Raw genomic sequence first — 16,267 nt, forward strand, 5'->3', positions numbered from 1 at the left:
GGTTTTCTCATACATTTTGATTTATCTCCAGGATGCATTCTTCTCACACACAGGCCACTGCAAGGAGCCACCTGAGTCTGACTCTGTTCCTAGGTCATGGTGTTTGAGTCCTGGGAAAGAGAAGAGTATCCAACCTAGCTCTTTTACTAGAGAACAGTGTCTGGGGATACTTCTTCTTCAGGGCCACATGGTGCCAGGAGGAGCTCACTCTGTCTTGTTTCACACATCTTCACCCTCAGTCTGGTTCATCCTTCTCCTCTCTATCCACTGGGTCTTAGAACGTTCTCTCCTCTAAGCCACCATTGCAGCCCAACTCCTAGCAGAAGACACTGAAGCTTCCCAAGGCTTCTGATGGGTTAGCAAGAGGCACTTCTAAGTGCACCCTCCCTTCCCATCCCATTGGAGACACTCATACTCCCCTTAGAATCACCCTCTTTTATTCTCCAGTTTGAGAACCACTGGCCTCCTGCTTCAATTCCACATCACTGCCAGATGTTTCAGTTAATCATGCACCACAGGAGACAAGACTGCCTAGTGACAATAGCTTTTTGCAGGCATTTCACATGCTGTCCATGTTATGGGAAGGTGGTGAGGTTTTCTGGGGGATTCTTACAGTAGTGGCACAATACTATTTGTTCACCCCTTTCAGCACTAACCCTAGCTCACACTGCCTCAGCCGTACATCTGTGGTGAAGTCCCATCTTTCTAGACCCCAACCAGTTTTTGCTGGAGGACCATGGTTCCTGCCTGTTAGACAGGTCTTGCAGTGAGTTTCGCGCCTGCAGCCTGACAGTAACATCTCTCATATGACCCTTTTCCTCAAATGATCTGATAGAAGAGCAAAAAACCTAACCATGCAGCAGATGATGAACGGCACACTGAGGAGCGCCTGCCTGACTCCCAGAAGCTATTTATCAGGCTCTCTTAATGCAAGCTAACAGGGCTAGCACATGCAATTGGCATAAGAGCTTCTGAGCCTGACACTAAAAGGGGAGACATCAGATGGTGCAGCAAGGGGAGCCAGGACTCCCTCGTTAGCTCATCGTATGGATTACCCCTTTAAAGAGAGCTGGTGGAGGAAGGGGAGGCTTTCTCATTTTAACAAATAGCTTTCCAGCCACTGCAAATGATTCCTGTAAATCTATCGGGTCACTCTTTTTTTCCCCCCAGAGATGAAGGAAAGGAAAAAAAAAAAAACAGAAAAAAGAAATTGATTTACCATCTATAAAAAAAGGATAATCAATAGTAAAATTCCTAGCTAATTTCCTTCTCCTTCGTTCCTCCTTGGGCAATCTGTTATCTTAGAAATAGTTGTCTGGGGGAAAAAAGAAAGAGAAACACCATCTGTTCCAGACCCCGATGTGCTCCTCCACCTTGCCCCGCAGTCCAGCCCTCCTCTCCTCTTCCCTTCTCTTTCATCTCCTGGAAAGAGGCTGGTCCTTCAGATGTGCCTGACTCCTCTTCTCTGGCTTGCCTCCAGCATGGCTGTTCCCTTGGCCCCGCTGGGTCGTGCCTTTAAAAAGCGGCAGTTTTTCCTTCCTGCCAAAGGGAGAGAGAGACAGGACAGGTATTGTGAACCACTGCGGTGTCTGAGCAGCAGGTAAGCCGCATGTGGGGTGTGCTCTGAGGAGAAGCCATGTGTAAAGTCTCACAGTGAAGTGCATCTGTAAGGAAGGCTTTGGCAGCTTGAGACAAATTAGAGGTGGTAAAAAACCAGCTGGTCCCACTCTCCAGAGCAGGGTTAGTCCTTCCAGGAGACTTCAAGGGCTTTGCACTCTGAGAGAAGGGCCCCACTGCTTCCCTTTGGGTAAATGCACTTCACCACTGTTTTCTCCTCACTGCAGCTCCCACACGCCTGATATGTTTCACTTCATTTCTGCTCATTAACAGCCCTCGTATCACTGTGAATATTTCCTTCTGGGGCATATAGCATTCACAGGACAGCTGGGTTCACAGGTCTGCCCACCACTGGATTGTCCAGCTGTGCTTTACAGCTGTACCCCAACCCTTCAGTGACAGACTCCTACTGCATCACTGAGGAACACCCATTGCCCAACACATGATGCCGGTGCTTCCAGCATCCAGACCAGTGCCTTCAAAGAGCTCAATGTGATACTCTTACTTCACTATGCCTGTTAACTCCAGTTATTAAGAGTCATGCAAAGCTTTAGTTGTCCCTGTAGTTTGAAGTGTGGCATTTCTAATGCACCTTTTGGGCTACAGCAGTGGGAATTTAACTACTGACCTTCAAAGCAGAGTTACACTAAACACAAAGTACTTTTGCAGTGATGCCCCAGGTGTTCATGGGCTAAAAACTCAGCTCCTCACAACTCAGCACCACAGAAACAGCTCGGCTTCCCACAGCTTTTTCTGGGGGAACAGACCTACTCTGGAATGCTTTGCTTCCTGATACTCTCACTCCTTGCTTCCCAAAGTGCTGCTGGGTGTGTATTTATGGTGTGCACAGTGAATGCTTGCTACTTTAAGGAAAAGTAAATCTCTATCCTTTATTATTGGTTAATTCTGTTAATTCAAGCCTGAAATACTCTTTAAGCAGTCAGTCTGCTCCCTCCATTATCAGTTGTCTGTATTCACTGCAGCAGCTGGAGACGCAAGCCAAGCTGGTGTTGGTGCTGTACCCATTGCATTGAGACACATGCACTAGGAAGGGGATAACCTGTTCATTCATACAGCCATGTTACCAAAGGTGAAGTGAGCTTCTGAAGGCCATGCAGCAGACTTAGGGAGAACTGACATATGGGAGGTTTAGATTAGACATTAGGAAGAAATTCACCACTGTGAGGGTGGTGAGAGACTGGCACAGGTTGCCCAGAGAAGCTGTGGCTGCCCCATCCCTGTGTTCAAGGCCAGGTTGGACGCAGGGGCTTGGAGCAACCTGGGCTAGCGGAAGGTGTCCCTGCCTGTGGCAGGGGGTTGGAACTGGATGAGCTTTGAGGTCCCTTTCAACCCAAACCATTCTAGGATTCTATGAGATGGAAATCCACGTTTCTTGATCGCTCCACCATGACTTACCCCTGAGGGCCTGTGCCCTCTAAATCTCCCTGCCATAGCAACACAGGAGAACACAACACAACACAACTACCTTCCCCACCACACAGGTGTGTTGTTTGTCAGTCCTTCTGCCTTTATTTGCAGAAGAATGTTTTAAAATACATTTTAAATTAATTGAAATAATGTAGGGTCCGATGGGACACAGGGTTTAGAGGGCTTTAGCTCCACCAGCCCTGCCCTCACACTGCTGTCACAGCTGCCAACCAGTTCAGCATCTACTGCATCTCCATAGTTCAATCACCAACCTAAGGCACAGTGGTATTTTGAAGAGATAAACACTGAGACAAAAATAAATAAATTAGGACCCTGGGAGGGGGACCTGAAAGGCACACTGAAGTGAGAACAAGCTATTTCTCTGGTTCTGTGGGTAATTACATTGACATGTTCCTAGACAACACTCAGACCCAAACACAGCAGCAGCTGTGGACCAAACGGAGAATCACGCAAAGCATAGGAAAACCAGCCAGTCAATCCATCCCCTGCCCTGGGGCAGCATCAGCCCTGCCGTGTCACTGCTGACAGCCTGCCTGCCTGCTCCCAGTGCTGGACATACAGGCAGGGTTTGGCTCTTCCATACAGACACTCATTTCTCTGTGCCCACTCGTCCAGGCCACTAGAACAGCACTGCTGAATGTCATTCCTATTCTCATCTCCGCAAGAGAAAGAAACATAATATGGAACACACAAAGAGCATAAAAGTGGGTCTTAAACCTTCCTTTTTTCCTGATTTGGGTAGCATAGAAAAAGGAAATCCTATCTAACCAACAGCACTTACAGATGGGATTTTTAGACACTGGCCATTTTTAGCAGCCATCCAGGCATCCACTGAACTGAAGCATTATGACTATCGACCACTGTTTACATCAGGTACTTGGACATAGAGCCAGTTGACAGTCACAATCAAACCACAGCGCTGCTGTGTGCTCACCGTACATACAACAGTTAATCTTGAGCCATGCAAACTGGTTTGCAAATTGAAATCTCAGAGGCATAGCAATTACAATACCAAATTTATACCACATCTCTCAGTCAACTAATTGTACATCCAAAAAATCACCACTTGAATAATCTGAATACATTCACCTTTACAGCTAAAAAAAACCCCACTACATGCTTGATCTCAACACAATTTTCAAGTTGCAGAACCCCATGGGGAAAAAAGAAAAAAAAGCCAGCCTCTGATTTCAACAGCAAAATTGCTTCTATCTAAATACAGTAGATGCATAATTCACAGTTTGGTCTAACATCCTGGTGTTTCCAGTGATGCTCTTTTCTACATTCTGCCAAACAGGGGTATTCCTATTGCTTCCCATAGCACTCTCAGTTCATCTGTAAGAGGACAAGCCCTATATACATCTACTCCAAATGTAGTTTACATGTTCACATCTAAAACACTCTATCTGGATTTCCAATTGTTAGGAAACCTTAAAGGTCTTAAAATGAATCATCAGACTTAGAAACCAGGCTAATGTTTTAGATAAGCTGAGCTTTACAAAGCCACCACCATAGGCATGTTTGTGGCATTTTGTGCCATTGTGGCATTTTGAGCTCTTTCATGCAGACTTTTGTTTCCATCCAGTGAAGCAAGTTTAGGTGGGGAGCAATAGGTTTGGATTAGTGGCTTTGCAGCTGGTGTATTAGAAGACGAGAATAGAAGAGAATTTGTGTTTAAATTGCAAAGAGAGGAGAAAACAAAATTATCCAAGCCACGTGAGTGGGATCAAAAATGAACCATCAAGGCTGGAAAATAGCTAACCTCTGATCCTTGAAACCAAGAAATCTGGCTGCTGTCATGTAGCTGCTGATCTAATTCTTACACTTTCCCCTTCATAGAGACGAGACGCGTTTCCATTGCGTCCATTGCAGCTAAACAATCACTGCCTGATTACTTCAAATGCTTTACTCTCAGGGATGCACAATTAGCCAGGCCCATATTTGACACTGCAAAGGGAGCACAATATTTTCTGGGGATGTCTGACAAGTTTCAGTTGTAAAAGACACAAATAAAATGGCCCAGCAGATAATGACAGCCAGTGCCCTGGCAGTTAGATAATGTGTGCGCTCCAAAGCAAGGCCAATTAGAAGCAATAAAAACAAATCTGAAATGTTAGAGCAGAAGTCAGAAATCCTCAGCCATTACCACAGGCTTGATTGTTCTTTTTTTCCCAAGTGGTCACCAGTGCCTGTTTCCAGAAAGTGAGCACAAATCCATGCTTGCCACATCACCACCCAACCAGTACATCAGATTATGATTCTGGGTGATACAAACCCCACTGATGTGGTGCATGGAGAATCCCAGTGCTATCCAGAAATCTCATCAGGTCCATACCCTGTGGCCCTGCCTTTCTGAATGCAGGGACTGGTCCATGCTGCTTATAGAGAAGGCATCATATAAGAGCCTGCTCCCCAAGAGAGTTTGCTAATGTCTCTCCCTCTATTACAGAAGGGATCCTGCTGCTTGTAATCCATCCCTTGGTTCATGGCCTCCTTCCCCAGCTCGCTACAGTAAGACATATCTGCTCCATGAAGGAGACAGTGCATGGAGACTGGAATAATTAACTTGTAACTGGAACCATTCTATCACATAAGAGAAGGAGCCACAACTACAACAATGTTCATGGCTCAAACCTAGCCAATGTTATATATCTTTACTGACCCTGGAGCAGGAATCTGCAGACAATGAGAATAGGCTTTTTCTTTTCTCCTGTCCTCCTTTTACCTAAGGAGCAGCAGGAGAATAATGGGTTACACTTACCTGATGAGATGTAGCAGAAAATGAGAGTCTCTTGAGGTTGTTCAAGTTAGCAATATGATATGGGGATTAACACGCTCTTTATATCAGACATTACCCATATCTATCTATCCACCCACCCAACCAATCTAGAGCAGAGTGCTCTGTCCTGCTTTTTAGAAATAGAGGGAAAGTCCAGGCAGGGGTGAGGCATAAAATGACACAGATGCTGTAAATCTGCTTACTGAGCCCTGGCTTCCTCCGAGCAACAAGCCCAAGGAAGGAAATGGAAAGCAGGTGGCTATCTCCAGGCATATCTATGGAGGATGCCTGTGAGAGCTAATCCAAATACATTTAGGGTGTAAATGTAAAGCTGATTAGCAAAACCACAGTAAGCTCCTATGTGGATATGCTCCTTCAGAGTTAAAGTAGTCATAATTCAATTTATTCATTTAGCTCATTTCCAAAAGTAAATTAAGGTGGAGTAAATTAAATTAAATCAGCTGACAGCACCTTCATTTTGAAAAGGATTGTTAACATAGACCAAACCTACTTCATACAGTAATGCAGATTATTTCCTCCTGCTGGGCCACCCATCAGACACACTGGCTCCCTGGCTGGTCCTGAAGTATTTTTACACATCTTCTGTTCAGGGACTGCCTGAAAACAGGACCAAGCCAGAGGTGTATTTATCTGTTTGCATGTGCTTTAGTGTGCATGTTGAAATCCAGGGTAAAATCCTTCCAGCCGGCATTCTGGTTCCCAAGTGTTTGACAAGGTAATTGTTGTAATGCGGTATTTTCGTGAACCCTCTGCTGGGAGCTGGCCAAGCACTGCAAATCTCCCCAAACTGTAAATGGATCCTTTTCACTGAACCCACGCAAATGTGTCACCGTTTAGACCTGTAAGGTTTTCCTTAACAACAGCTACAAGTATGGAGAGTTGCGTAAAACATGCAGACGTGTGTGGGAGTGAGCTGACAGATCATAATTACCAATAGAGAAGGGGGAAGAAAACCTCCGAAATTAATTTTTGAGGCAAAACATGTAATTTTGCTTTAAGCCATAGTAGTGCTCCCATTACTAATGCAATTTACAGCCCTGGAAATCAGATTGAGGTTGGTTGACTCCTCAGCAGTTTTTTGGGGGGGTTTAATTTTCCTTTTAAAGAGCACTGGCCAACATGAGAGGATAAAGCAAAGGGATGTTTAGATACTCGTATGAGCTTTGCACTGTTTGAACACGCAGGGAGCTCTGGCTGCGAGATGTTTCTGTGCTAGCTGGTAGGTGCACCTGTGCAGCCCTACCAGTAACATAAGGAAGGCTTCTAAACACAGTCTGGTCCCACTTGTCCATACAAAAGCAACACTGCCATAGGGCACCCCATGCGCCAGGTCCCGGTGAAATCCCTGAAATAAGCTGAAATCCTGCCTCCAAGGGAGCCAAGATTTCGTTTCCTCCTTTCTCTACAAATTTTAAGTGGTTTTGCTGACCTTTCTCTGGAGCAGCACTAGAGGATGTGGAACAAACCATTACTTTGCTGTGTCTGCACAATTCAAGAGGCTTTGACAGTAGCATTCACGATACTGGCACTGGTTTGGTGCCCTGGGACTTCACTCCCTCAGGGGCATAGCAGGATGAGCTGCTGCTGTTACAAGTAGCCTGGGGAGGTGAGGAGCCTGTGTGTATCCTCTGTGGGCAAGAGGAATGGCCAGACCCACAAATGTCTTCAGGATTGCCCTGGGAACTTCTCCTTGAAGACCCAAGTGAGTTTTATTTTGAAATAACAAAAAAAAAAAAAAAAAACCCAAAATTAAAAAATATGGAGACACTGAATTTGCTCTTAGTGGCAGTGGTAGCCTCTCAATGTGGCTGAAATGTGCAGCTGAAGTCTGAGCAGCCTCCTTGCCCACGTGGTTGGAGAATGTTTGGCACACACAGACATTTCATTCAAACCAGTTTGCTAACTGGGCTATATTTTGCTATAGTAACACAGGTTTATACACTTATGCCCAAGAAATGACTGGCTCAAAGATGGTCAGCAACATCTCCTTCCATGTGAAAGAAGTCGTGAGAAAAAAAGGTGCCTGATTTTCCTTTCCCTCACTTCCACGGCATTGCAGTGCTACTGTGCCCTGGAAGCTGTGAGTATTTCAGATCTCTGAGTTCAATCTAGAACATTTTTTCTGTTTATTAGACTCTGCTCCCCTCTTTGCCACTGAAAATGGTGGTGGTGGGGAGATGACAAGGCAATGATTTAAGTTTGGGAGAAGTGAGCTGGGGATGGCAGTAACACAGCCCCTAGAGAATTACAGGGAGCAGCCATCTATGTAAAGCTTCACTCCCAGCTCTCATGTCAGTCATGGCCAGGTCAAAGAAAGCATTACCAGATGTAGGTGAAACCTCAAAAATCCTGAAGGCAGAGCTTAAAAGGGTAGAGAGGAGTTTTTCTGAAACAAAGGAAGAAGCAGACTGGGATGAACATCCCAGACCCACACACAGCACATGCCAGAAAGCAGCAAATCCCTTCATGGTAGCAACCTGAGTCTGTAAGACCACACGACCTCAGGACACAGCTCTTTAGTGTCGATATGGATCTCAGAACTTGAAAGGCTGAGTTGCCCTGGCCAAAGTGCCGTTGATCAGACTGTGCCCATACACAGGAAGACATTCCCCAGCTCCACCCAGTGTGATGCTGATGAAGGTGCCCATCACCTCTGAGGATGACGGGACAGTCCCGTGGGCCTATCCAGCCTCTTGGATATGCAGCTGTGCACTCATACATCATCATTAAGGCTGCAAAGTCAAGCAGCAAAAGGAAGAATTGCCAGAATAAAGGCTGTCAGAGCAATTTTAATTCAGCCTCCTGGCGGATATGCCTTCTGATGTGGTCTTTAATTACCTCATCACATCCTACTTTTCCTTCAACAATACTACTGCTTCATTCAGGACACAGTGGACAGACAGCGATTAATGAAGGGCTGGTCAATATTTTGTCCTGTCCTTTTTTGTTCAGTGTGTGGCCCCAGGCATTATTTGCTGCATGCCATCAAACCCCTGCTTTTAGACAGAATTATTCATCTTCTCCTGGACTTCTCTCTCATGTGTATCAGTGCAGCAACTGTGAGCTTCCCGCACAGGAAGGAATTGCTTTTCCAACACTCCTGTGAGCAGGAGTTTTACCTACAGGAAAACGTGGGCAGACATGAGTTGCAGGATGCTCCACTAGTGAGGCCCAGGTGTGATTTTCAGGGTAGAATCATAGAATCGTAGAATACTTAGGGTTGGAAAGGACCTTAAGATCATCTAGTTCCAACCCCCTGCCATGGGCAGGGACACCTCACACTAGACCATGTCACCCAAGACCCTGTCCAACCTGGCCTTGAACACTGCCAGGGATGGAGCATTCACAACTTCCTTGGGCAGCCCATGCCAGTGCCTCACCACCCTCACAGTAAAGAACTTCTTCCTTATATCTAACCTAAACTTCCCCTGTTTAAGTTTGAAGCCATTACCCCTTGTCCAATCACTGAAGTCCCTGATGAGCAGTCCCTCCCCAGCATCCTTGTAGGCCCCCTTCAGATACTGGAAGACCAACCACCTCGTTGTTTTTCATGTGCCTTAGCATGCTTTCCAAGAGAATCTGCTCCAAGATTTTGCCAGGCACAGAGGTGAGACTGACTGGTCTGTAGTTCCCTGGGTCTTCCATTTTCCCCTTCTTGAAAGTGGGGGTTATATTTCCCTTTTTCCAGTGATCAGGAACTTCACCTGACTGCCATGATTTTTCAAATATGATGGACAGTGGCTTAGCAACTTCATTTGCCAGCTCCTTCAGGACCCATGAAAGGATTTCATCAGGTCCCATGGACTTGTGCACATCCAGGTTCTTAAGATGATCTCAAATCTGATCCTCTCCTACAGTGGGCCTAAGGTCTTCGCTCTCACAGTCCCTGTGAGGGGGTAAACCCCCAAACTAGGCACATGAGTGTTAATAAACACAAGCAAATATCTAAACACCCTGTGTAACAAATGCTGAAGAGATTTCTTAAATTCTTCTTTCCAAGAAGAAGACCTCACCATAAGCAGCACAGTAGCAAGTGCCACCTGGTGTATTGATAAGGAATGGTGAGGAAATCCTGTATGCTCTTTACGTTTCTGCAAAGTTCGTGCAGAGGGAACCAAAAGTCCTTTCTTTCACCTCTGGGATTGCCACAGTCAAATGACTGTATGTGGTATAAATGCCTTTATTGATACAGTCTGAACATAGGGATTAATTCACAGAGACACCCAGCAGCAGTGCCCAGTGTGCGGCCGCCATGGGCAGGGACATCCCCCTGGGCCTCCTGGGCACAGGCACTGCCTCAGGGCCAGCACCCCAAAGGCCTTTCTCCAAGGGATGCTGGGCGCAGGGGCAGCAGCAGGGCTGTGGTGGGCAGGGCTGTGGGAGCCTCGTCATCCCCGTGTCATAGTGCCACCACCCGCCAACGCAGCATCACAATGCTCTGGGGCAGTATAAGGCAGCATCCTCCCGTGTCCCACTGCCAGACTGCCGGCTTTGCCACCAGGACAGAGCTGGCAGGCTGAAGGCACCCAAGAGGAATTCCTTGAGGCACAGTGGATTTACTTGGAGGGGCTGAGGGGAGAAGACTGCCCGAAGCTGCTGGAGGTTCTCTGCTGCAATTCCAGCTCCCGGAGGAGCCACACTCAGAGCTCATTGGATGGATGGAAATCCCGCTTCAGTCTTCGGGGAGCTCACCGTCCTCATCTTCTGGGGAGATCGTGGCAGCAGCCATAAGAAATAGGATCCACGGATGGCCAGTGCCCTCCCCCAGCGCTTTGGAGCTCCCACTGCCCGGCACAGGAAGGATTCTTGCCCCCAGGGTTGATCATGCCAGCGGCACTTTGCTATTCTTGGAAGCCCCTGAGATGGCTGCAGGTGGAGACAGAAAAGGCAGTGCCAGTGTTCCCCAAGAGCCATAACCAGCCCGTGGACCAGAAGCAGGTCTTGCTCATATGCTCAGGGAGTAGCCGATCGCCAGCGCTGGGGTCAGGAAGGAATTTTCCCCCGGGGCAGATTGGCATCGGTCCCCGGGGGTTTTTTGCCTTCCTCTGAGCACTGAGCATGACCACTTGTCAGGGCTCCTCGGTCCATTCTGGCTTGGTTATCGCCTGGCGCTCATGCACCACGAAGGTGGCCCCTCGTGTCCTGCAGCTGGGGGAGGAAGGCTTTTTTGCCCCCAGGGTGGACTAGCAAGTGTCCCCGGGGTTTTTTGCCTCCTCCGCAGCCGAGCACAGCCCCTTCATGGGGCTCCTTTGGGTCATTGTGGCCCAAAGGCAGCTGCTCGTGCTCCATGCAGCTGGCCCTCGTGCCCCACATCTGGGGGAGGCAGCCTTCTGGACTCCAAGGGTGGCCCCAGCGTGGCCCCGGGACTTGCTGCTGTCCTCTGTAGCATTGAGCATCCCCCCTTGACAGGTCTTCCCCAGCCCATTCTGGCTGGGTTCCTGCACTGCTCTCGCACCACCACGGCACCGCTCCTGCCCTGGCTTTCCTTTGTCAGGCTGCAAGGGATGTTTTTTCAAGCTAAACTGAAGGATGTGTCAGCCTGTTGCTGGCTATGTATGTGCATCGTGTTAGTGCTTGTGAGCATCAGCTCTGCAAGATTTAGAAAAAGAAAATGGAATCTAAACTAAACTAGGCTAAAATTAACTAAACTAAGCTAAACTAAACTGAGCTAAATTAAAATAAGATAAATTAAAGAACTTTATAAATAAATAAAATATTCTTTCCACCTGTAACCTTTCTGATTTGTGTCTTTGAAAATGTTTTTGGTGCTGAAAACCCCTTGGCATTTCAGATAAATGATGGTGTCATCATTATACAACCCATTGTGAGTGCAGGGAATGGAATGGAATAGAACAGAAGGGAATGGAACAGAACGGAACAGAATAGAACACCTGTGGTATGTTATGCATATAGTTCTGCATGACAACCTCTGACGTAGGTCCGAGGGGTGATCTGCAGTGCAGGTCCCAAGGGAGGCCAGCCCCAGGCATTGAGGCCTATGAACACGTTCTGGACCCTCACAGAACTAGACCTGCGCTCCTCGTATACTTCCTTTAGACACGTATGGGGTGCCACTGGAGAGAGAGTGTTGGGCCAGGTGGACTCCTGATGGAGTGGTGGTGTTCTCAGGCTCTTGTGTTTTGTTACGTTTCTCCAAAAGAAACAATTTAGGCATTTTTAAAAACCAGTATTTGGGGGAGGAGTGGGGTTGGGAGTGGGGGGAAATCACAAGGAAATGAGCAGGTATTGCCTGCATAAACAAGATCTGCAATCATTTAATTCAGGAACACACCCTGCTTTAGGCTGAGGGCTTGATCTTTGAGCCTCACTGATGTCAGAGACGTGGTCTTTCGCTATCCTGTGGAAACCCAAATAAACTGGATGAACACAGAAGAGTTTCAAACACCAGTTCACACATGTTTTTTGCAAATCTGTTCAGATGCTCAAATCATCCAGAGACAATCTACATCTCTCACCCCCATCAGAAGCCACAGGCCTCCTTCCCACAGACTGACAGACCCAATGCTTATGATGGGACATGATACCCATTCAATCCCTTCCGCTAGTGCCAGGCTGGGAAGAAATGTCATCCAGAATTTCCTCAGCATGTACTGTTAGGGAAAGAAGGAAGTAGTGAGAAAAGCACTGGGAGTTGGGAGAGACCTACAATGATCATCAAGTCCAACTGCTTGACCACTTCGGGGCTGGTCGAAAGTTAAAGCATGTTATTAAGGATGTTGACCAAATGCCTCTGAAACACTGATGGGCACAGGGCATTGGTCACCTCCCCAGGAAGCCTGTTCCTGTTTTTGGCCACCCTCTAGGTAAAGAAATGCTTCCTGACGTCTACTCTAAATCACCCCAGGCGCAGCTCTGAACCATTCCCACATGTCCTATCAATGGATCCCAGCGAGAAGAGATCAGCACCTCCCTCTCCACTTCCCCTCCTTGGGAAGAGCTGTAGAGAGCAATGAGGTCATCCCTCAGCCTCCGTTTCTCCGAAGCAGACAAACCCGGTGTCCTCAGCCGCTCCTTACAGGACATGCCTTCCAGCCCTGTCACAAGCTTTGGTACCCACATTGTGTCTGTTCAAAGCCCCCAACCTCAGCTATAAGCACTCAGCACTACTATAATTTGAACTCCAGTGTGTCCAGAAAATGAGAAACATGGAACTGGTGGCTTTCAGAGAAAAAATGCCCATGGTTTAAAGAGTCAACAGCTCCTTTGCTGATGCTGTGCTGGAGCAGGGCTCTGTAGGTGAGCCAGAGTGAAAGAATAGAGCAACGCTGATATGGGCAAAGGGTGGACTTAAGGCAGTGCAAGGTGACTGGTGTGTGTGAATTTTCCAGCAAAACTTCTGTTTACCTATCTTAACCATTCCTTGTAACAGCTGTGCTCTGCTTTCTCTTAATCTCTTACAAATTTCTCACCTTTTACCTATGATTTTAGTGGAGGACATTTAGTGGAGGACACTTTCAACCTAAGTAATCTTAACCTTTACTCTGGCACAAGTAGAAAGAGGTGAGTGCAGGACAGAGGCTCTCTAAGAGGAAGAGCTCCCTGAGCCACATGCAGCATCAAAGGGAGCCCCACTCAAATGCTTTCCCACTGCTTTTCTGCAGTGGGAGCAGAATTTGCTGGTCACCAAGCAGCTTAAAAAATGACAGTAATGAGAGGAAGGGCATGAACCTTCATTGCCACCCAACAACCCCTTTCTGCACTGCACTCTCATGCTCTGTGTCCACTTAACGCAGCCTCAGTGATTGGGTCCACTTAACCCAACCTCTGTGTCTTTGTGTCCAGGATGGACTTTCCTGAGCCTCTCTGAAGCATAAGTGGTAGCACTCTCCAGCAGCTTCTGTAGGCAGCACAGAGGTCTCTTTTGCTCTTGTCAGAAATTCATAGTCCTACTGGCTTGTCACTCCAGAAAATGCCCAGCATTTTCAGCAAGGCTTTTAATTCATTAGCTCCCATAGGAAACTATTCTAACCTTCCTGCCCTCCCCAGCTGAGTCACTGATGCTTTCCTATCTTGCTGCAGACACATCACCTTCAGGAAAATAGTTGCTTAGCATTCTGATAACAACAGACAGTATCTTTCTGAACTGGATGTTTGTTTGAGATTGCAGGGTCTTCCCAGGATGAGGGCTGCAGGACACATTGGGGTTACTGTTTGAAACAAGTCCTGACCTTCTCTTGCAGGCTGTGGGCAACCCTGCATGGCCAGTGGGCTGAGCTCCTGGGGAACTGGAGGAAAGGGGCTGAAGGGTTCTGGGAGGGACTGGATGAGCTGCATGGGAGAATAACCATGCTGGACAGCGAGGAGGTAAAGAAAGAACTGTCTAAGAAGTTAAGCCAGTGCTGAAAAAAACCCTTTAAGCATTTCATTTTAATATTTGGCCTCTCTACAGAGTCAGTGCACAGACCAGAGGTCTTTTCAGGGATCTGAGCTACTTGGGCACTTGAGGTTTGCCCAAAGATTCCTTTGGTTACAGAGGGAGCAGAAGCTTCTAAGCTTTATGTCTATGGTCTGCAACTGTGAACACATCCTCTCGCTGGTGAGGCAACAGGGTTGCTCAGTGCAGAGTTAGGCGCTCACCGCAACCCTTCAGAGACCACCACATCACAATGATGACTTTAACATTAATTTCTAGCAACCACCCATTCAGGGACAAATCACAGCTCCCCTGGTGCCCCTACATTGGATGGCTCAGCAAATAGTTGAGGTTCCAGCCATAACCTCACTTTCATGGTGGGCTGTTGGGAAGCTGTTGGAGCCTGACTCCCAGGAGAGTGGTGGACGCAGTTCCACAGCAAAGAAGTGAAGACTCATCTACAGGGGACATTTGTCCTAGGGGCTTCTATAGACAAGGGCAGATGGAATTTAACCACAGGTCCAGCAGACCAGCTGGATTCACTTACAGGCACATAAGCACCTTATGCAGATACAGCTGTTTCTCCTTACCTCTTGAAATAAGCTGCACAAGTGTATGGGACAGAAGATGGTATGCCAGCCCCAGCCTCAAACTTGGCTCTGTAACCAGAGATGCATCAGTTCTTACCTCTTGCTCCAGATGATCCTAATTCAGTCCCCACTGAACTGCCCACATTGCCTATGCTCTAGGATGGCTGTTGTCAGGCAGCCTGACTGCATGGCCTAAGCTCTTTAAAGATGCCTTGAATTCAGGTACCAGCCACATTTCTGACCCTGAGGACTGTCTTTCCCTTTCTGTGCTTCAATTTCCTTCTCTGGAACATGGTGATACTAACGCGAACATTTCCTTCTTTGAGATCATTCAGTCAGATGTGCTCTGGAAGCGCTGCAGGTTGTTGCTATTTCCAGGGCTATCGTTATAACACATTTTGGCTGCACTAATTCCTTCAAACGGAAATTGTTCTGCCTGTAGTAGGCTGGGACAAAGCAGCCAATTAGTTGTCCCTTACACGTTTATTAACTCTGCAGCTTTCTTTCAATAAGGATGTGGAATCTGGTAATGTTTTAATATATTTTCATAAACTGTGGGCACAACATGTCCTGTTTCAAGCTAACAACCATGCCATATAATTAGTCCTGATTACACAGATATTTAGTATCATTTTACATATTCCAATCCTTTCCTAGTGCCATGGCTCAGCCAAGGCATATTTAAAGCCACAGCCATCTCCCTTCTGTTTCCCAGCGGTTTGCAAGATTTTTCTTTGGACAAGTTTACAGTTAACGTGACAGCTTCTAAGAACAATTTCATTTCATTGATGTACATTTTTTATATATATACAGATAGATAGATAAATAGATACATAGATACACACAGGCTCTGATCAAATGTCGGGTGACAAAGCCTGGGATACAAATAGAAGACATTTGTCTACTTATAGGGAAAAGACAGTATTTGAAATCAGGAAATTAACAGTGTCAATCTTAAAAAATCTATTCCTTAAACATCTGTTGGCTTTGGGCTGAACATTTACTGTCTTTAGGATTTTACTGCAAGGTAGCACTCCCTAAACAAAAGATCCCTCACCCCATTAGGCTCTGGTGGGGGAACGAGAAAAATCTGCTCTGTGCAACCCGATTATAGATGTATATCTTTCCTTGCTGGCGTGGCTGTCTCTATAGAGATGGACATGGATATTTGATGAGATTAAAATGCTTCAGTTACCAGTGTCAGTGGTTCTTTAATTTAAAATGAAGAAAGCAAACAAACATTCCTTTTGATGAGGTAACTGAATGATGCTTTGGAAAAGCACTTTGCTGTCAGGTGGTAATTAGGTTCAGTAATAGTTGTGGGTTTTTAGCCTTGGAGGCTGTGGCCCCTGGGAGTCTGAGAGAAATGATACATTCAATTTCCGGAGGAGAGGAAGATGCTGGATGCTTTTTCTCTACTAACCCTGCAGGTCTGTG

At 46.8% G+C, this 16,267-nt stretch overlaps 1 protein-coding gene across 2 annotated transcripts in view; it reads right to left on the bottom strand.

Moving 5' to 3' along the window:
- The window catches only part of AGBL4 (ATP/GTP binding protein like 4), a 956,884-nt gene that overhangs the window by 14,216 nt on the left and 926,401 nt on the right, over nucleotides 1-16,267 (bottom strand). The window contains exon 6 of one of the 2 annotated variants that reach the window (XM_032920115.1): nucleotides 1,172-1,539. The exons of the other annotated variant lie outside the window; for it this stretch is intronic. Coding sequence (XP_032776006.1) covers nucleotides 1,416-1,539 — 124 coding nt within the window. The 3' untranslated portion in view covers nucleotides 1,172-1,415. Of the gene's footprint in view, nucleotides 1-1,171; nucleotides 1,540-16,267 lie in introns of those variants that run through there. 2 annotated transcript variants of the gene reach the window in all.

Source organism: Strigops habroptila, chromosome 8, assembly GCF_004027225.2.
Source record: "Strigops habroptila isolate Jane chromosome 8, bStrHab1.2.pri, whole genome shotgun sequence".
NCBI lineage: Eukaryota > Metazoa > Chordata > Aves > Psittaciformes > Psittacidae > Strigops > Strigops habroptila.